At 49.1% G+C, this 5,000-nt stretch overlaps 1 protein-coding gene across 6 annotated transcripts in view; it reads right to left on the bottom strand.

Annotated features, from left to right (window-relative positions):
* Positions 1–5,000, bottom strand: part of sbf1 (SET binding factor 1) — an 88,387-nt gene that overhangs the window by 9,900 nt on the left and 73,487 nt on the right. For all 6 annotated transcript variants that reach the window (XM_076302782.1, XM_076302783.1, XM_076302786.1 and 3 more), the window contains 3 exons: positions 2,144–2,270; positions 1,752–1,882; positions 1–83 (listed from right to left, as the gene is read on the bottom strand). The exon at positions 1–83 is cut by the window's left edge and continues 175 nt beyond it. In XM_076302782.1, coding sequence (XP_076158897.1) covers positions 1–83; positions 1,752–1,882; positions 2,144–2,270 — 341 coding nt within the window. The remainder of the gene's footprint in view (positions 84–1,751; positions 1,883–2,143; positions 2,271–5,000) is intronic.

Here is a 5,000-nt window from a genome sequence, read left to right as displayed (position 1 = left end):
TACGCCGGACCCTCGGCCAGCCTCTCCTCCGTGTAGAAGTCCCACACCTTCAGGTTGGAGATGAAGCTGTAGGGCTTCAGCACCTGCACACACACACGTGTGCGTACACACACACACGCACACGCACGCACGCACACACACACACGTGTACACACACACACACGCACGCACACACACACACACACATGTGTACACACACACACACACACACACACACACACACACACACACACACACACACACACACACGGTCATTTCCCAGATAATAAACAGCTGAGTGGATATGTGTTTTAATGCACTCATGCATGCCACTCTTAAAGCTAATTAACGGTCATTCATTTAGAACGCTCAAATGGCCTCAGTGATGTCACTGCTGCATTGCAACACAACAGACTGGACTCTGATTAAGGTCAGAATGTCCTGGACTAAGCTGCACATATTTCACAAGTCCTCAAGGAATTCCTATTCTAAGCTCCCACTTGGCACAGCCAATCACCTGCTGCCTACTGCTTATGACACGTGCTCTCCCACAGCCAATCACCTGCTACCTACTGCCTATGACACTTGCTCTCCCACAGCCAATCACCTGCTGCCTACTGCCTATGACACGTGCTCACCCACAGACCTGTAGGAATCCTTCAGTTCGGAGCTGCGTCACAGCCCAGATACCAGTACAGTTCTAAGGGGAACTCCAACTCCTTACACTGATACCAGTACAGTTCTAAGGGGAACTCCAACTCCTTACACTGATACCAGTACAGTTCTAAGGGGAACTCCAACTCCTTACACTGCCAGGAAAGATGGTCCTGGAAACCAGGTTCCTCTGACTTTGGAACAGTATCACTGGACAGTCAAACAGCTGCAAACTGGCTGTCAGCCATTCCCTTATCACTGACCGCTTATCACTGACCGCTCATCAGTCTGCTTCGTGTCGCCAAGCAACGGCCCTTAGCTGTTCTAGATTTCCTGGAATCTACGGCCTCCAGGGGCTGATTGCGTAATCTAATGGCTGCTAATGGTCTCTGAATTCCATGGTCATTCCATGGTCTCCCGCCACTGCATCGCTTCTAGTCTCTTCCTGTCTGAATGTGGCTTAAGTTACCAGTCTGTGGGACTATCTGAAATGGTGACCAGCCATACAGTGACCCCTACAGTGACCCCTACAGTGACAGTGACCCCTACAGTGACTTCTACAGTGACCTCTACAGTGACCTCTACAGTGACTCCTACAGTGACCCCTACAGTGACCCCTACAGTGACCCCTACAGTGACAGTGACCCCTACAGTGACCCCTTCAGTGACCTCTACAGTGACAGTGACCCCTACAGTGACAGTGACCCCTACAGTGACCTCTACAGTGACCCCTACAATGACAGTGACCCCTACAGTGACCCTTAGTGATCCCTACAGTGACCCTTAGTGACCCCTACAGTGACCCTTAGTGACCCCTACAGTGACCTCTACAGTGACCCCTACAGTGACAGTGACCCCTACAGTGACTTCTACAGTGACCTCTACAGTGACCCCTACAGTGACAGTGACCCCTACAGTGACCTCTACAGTGACCCCTACAGTGACCTCTACAGTGACCCCTACAGTGACAGTGACCCCTACAGTGACCCCTTCAGTGACCCCTTCAGTGACCTCTACAGTGACCCCTACAATGACAGTGACCCCTACAGTGACCCTTAGTGACCCCTACAGTGACCCCTACAGGCCCCGGTGAGGTATTGGTGGCGTAGGGGACTCACCTCCTCGTCCTCTGGGGCAAACATGTAGTTGTAGAAGACGGGCGTCTTCTTGTTCAGCCGGTCAATGTAGTCCCATGCCGACTTACACACCTGAGGATTCCTGCGTTCCCCTTTCTCCTCATATAACACTCCTGTAGGGGGGGGGGGAGAGAGAGAGAGAGAGGGAGGGAGGGGGAGAGAGAGAGAGAGAGAGGGGGGGGGAGAGGGAGAGAGAGAGAGAGAGAGAGAGAGAGAGAGAGATTTAAGGGTTTATGGGTTGGCACAAGAAAGGTGCCAATACTGATGAACATTATTTTTTAAATCAACCAGCAGTACACACACACACACACACACACACACACACACACACACACACACACACACACACGATTGGGTTGGGTGGGAGCACTGACCCAGCTCAATGCGCTCGTAGTCGGAGTCGAGCAGAAAAGTGCGGAAGCGGCTGGACACGTAGTGGTAGGCCAGGAACTTCAGGTAGTACTGGCTGAACTCAAACTCCATGGGGAACTGAAGGTGGATCTGTGGAGGATCAAGGGGTAGGGGGGACACATTTTAGTGCAACACATCTCATCCCCTTCCTGTTGTGGGGTTCTTTGTTTGGGTGAGGCCACAGATTCCTAACATGCTTGATTAAAGTGTGAATGTGTGTGAATGTGTGTGTGTGTGTGTGTGTGTGTGTGTGTGTGTATGAGTGTATTCTAAACCCAGGAAATGTGGACTTCTTGTGAAAGTTCTGGTGCTTAAAAATAGCGCCATTGTCTTGCTGTCATAAATCCATAAAAAACTCTAAAAACACACACACACACACACACACACACACACACACACACAGACACAAACACACACACACACACACACACACACACACACACACACACACACACACACACACACACACATCCTGCATGTGATAAAGCACAAACGTCAACGTGAGCGCATAGTCTGGCAAAACAGGAAGTGCCGTCCTAAACAGAAGCACTGAGAGGCCTCGGGCAGTGCTGGAGATGACCTCCCTACAGAGACGCGCGCGACTGTTTGGACATCACAAGACTAAAACACTTGCACATCCACATCCACATCCACACATTAATAGTCAGGCCAAGGGTTGGGAACCTTTCATATGGGTACTGATATCGGTACTGGTGCTGGTTCCCAGTGGTACCTAAAGGTTCTTCATTTGCTCTGTCTGAATCTGTAACAGTAGCGGGCGGCTGGTGACGGGTCACTTAAGAAATGGGTGGAGCTAGCAAGTGTAGTCCAACAAAACTGTATATTCTGCAATACAGTAATGTCCTGAGTATTAGCAAGTTTATGCAAGTTGAAAAAACAAAACCATACTAATACCATATTAACTGCTCCTGTGTATTAACCTCATAGCTGCAGTCATTTTGCAAAATCAATGTATAAACTGCTATAGGGCTAGTAGGGCTAGTAGTATGGAGATTACGGTAGGCCTACTTACTGTCTGTACTGCACATACTACATACTACATATGGAGATTACGGTACTGTCTGTACTGCACATACTACATACTACATATGGAGATTACGGTAGGCCTACTTACTGTCTGTACTGCACATACTACATACTACATATGGAGATTACGGTAGGCCTACTTACTGTCTGTACTGCACATATACTACATATGCAAATGCACTTCTTAACAGAATGCTTATTCTCACCAGATGTTCCTCAAACGCAGGGTCATTTACGCCACAGACCACAAGACTGTAATATGACCCTTACTAAAGCACAGTGCTGTAGGAAACACATGATGATGCACTTCCTCCCACAGATGAAGGCGGACACAGAGAGCTCAACTTGGTCGGTACCATTAAAAGTACCGAGTTCAGTACCCAACCAACTCCCAAGACACAAATGCGCGCACACACACACACACACACACACACACACACACCTGGTGCATGCAGTTGAGGAACTGCAGGAAGACACAAATGCACACACACACACCAGGGTTCCTACACATTTTCCATTTCAAAATTCCATACTTTTTCCATACTCAAATTTCCAAACTTCTCGGTAGATTTTTCTGACCATATTCTCGACATTGCGGCCACTTTTGGTTTGGGATAACTCAGTGAAAACAAAGGTATGGACAACTGAAGTGAACTAAAAAATGACACTTAATATTCGTCCATTTAGCTGGTTCATTTTTAGTTGGCCTATCTTAGTTGTACCATAGTTGTATCTTGATGATGTGGACTGACAGTTAAGATACACAACAGTAGGAATGGTTCATTATGACCTGAGTGAAGTGATTAGTACTGCAAATGCAATAGTCTGGAAACACAAATATTTCTCCATACCCTTGTTTCTTTTTTCCATACTTATCCAGACCTGGAAATAACTAAAATCAAATTCCATACTTTTCCAGGTTTTCCATACTGCGTAGGAACCCTGACACACACACCTGGTGCACGCAGTCGAGGAACTGCAGGAAGACACACACACACACACACGCACACACACACACACACACACACCTGGTGCACGCAGTCGAGGAACTGCAGGAAGACACACACACACACACGCACACACACACACACACACACCTGGTGCACGCAGTCGAGGAACTGCAGGAAGACACACACACACACACCTGGTGTACGCAGTCGAGGAACTGCAGGAAGACACACACACACACACACACACCTGGTGCACGCAGTCGAGGAACTGCAGGGACACACACACACACACACCTGGTGTACGCAGTCGAGGAACTGCAGGAAGACACACACACACACACACACACACACACACACACACACACCTGGTGCACGCAGTCGAGGAACTGTAGGAAGACACACACACACACACACACCTGGTGCACGCAGTCGAGGAACTGCAGGAAGACACACACACACACACACACACACACACACACACACACACACACACACACACACACACACACACACCTGGTGCACGCAGTCGAGGAACTGTAGGAAGACACACACACACACACACACCTGGTGCACGCAGTCGAGGAACTGCAGGAAGACACACACACACACACACACACACACACACACACACACACACCTGGCGCACGCAGTCGAGGAACTGCAGGAAGACACACACACACACACACACACACACACACACCTGGTGCACGCAGTCGAGGAACTGCAGGAAGACACACACACACACACACACACACACCTGGTGCACGCAGTCGAGGAACTGCAGGAAGACACACACACACACACACACACACACACACACACA

The sequence above is a fragment of the Alosa pseudoharengus genome, unplaced genomic scaffold (genome assembly GCF_046254945.1).
Source record: "Alosa pseudoharengus isolate Yale_2024_CS ecotype anadromous, Long Island Sound unplaced genomic scaffold, YU_APseudo_1.1 YU_APseudo_1.1_scf_24, whole genome shotgun sequence".
In the NCBI taxonomy this organism is placed as follows: Eukaryota; Metazoa; Chordata; class Actinopteri; order Clupeiformes; family Clupeidae; genus Alosa; species Alosa pseudoharengus.
Note: the sequence above shows the minus strand (reverse complement) of the source record. Positions and strands in the feature narration are given on the sequence as shown.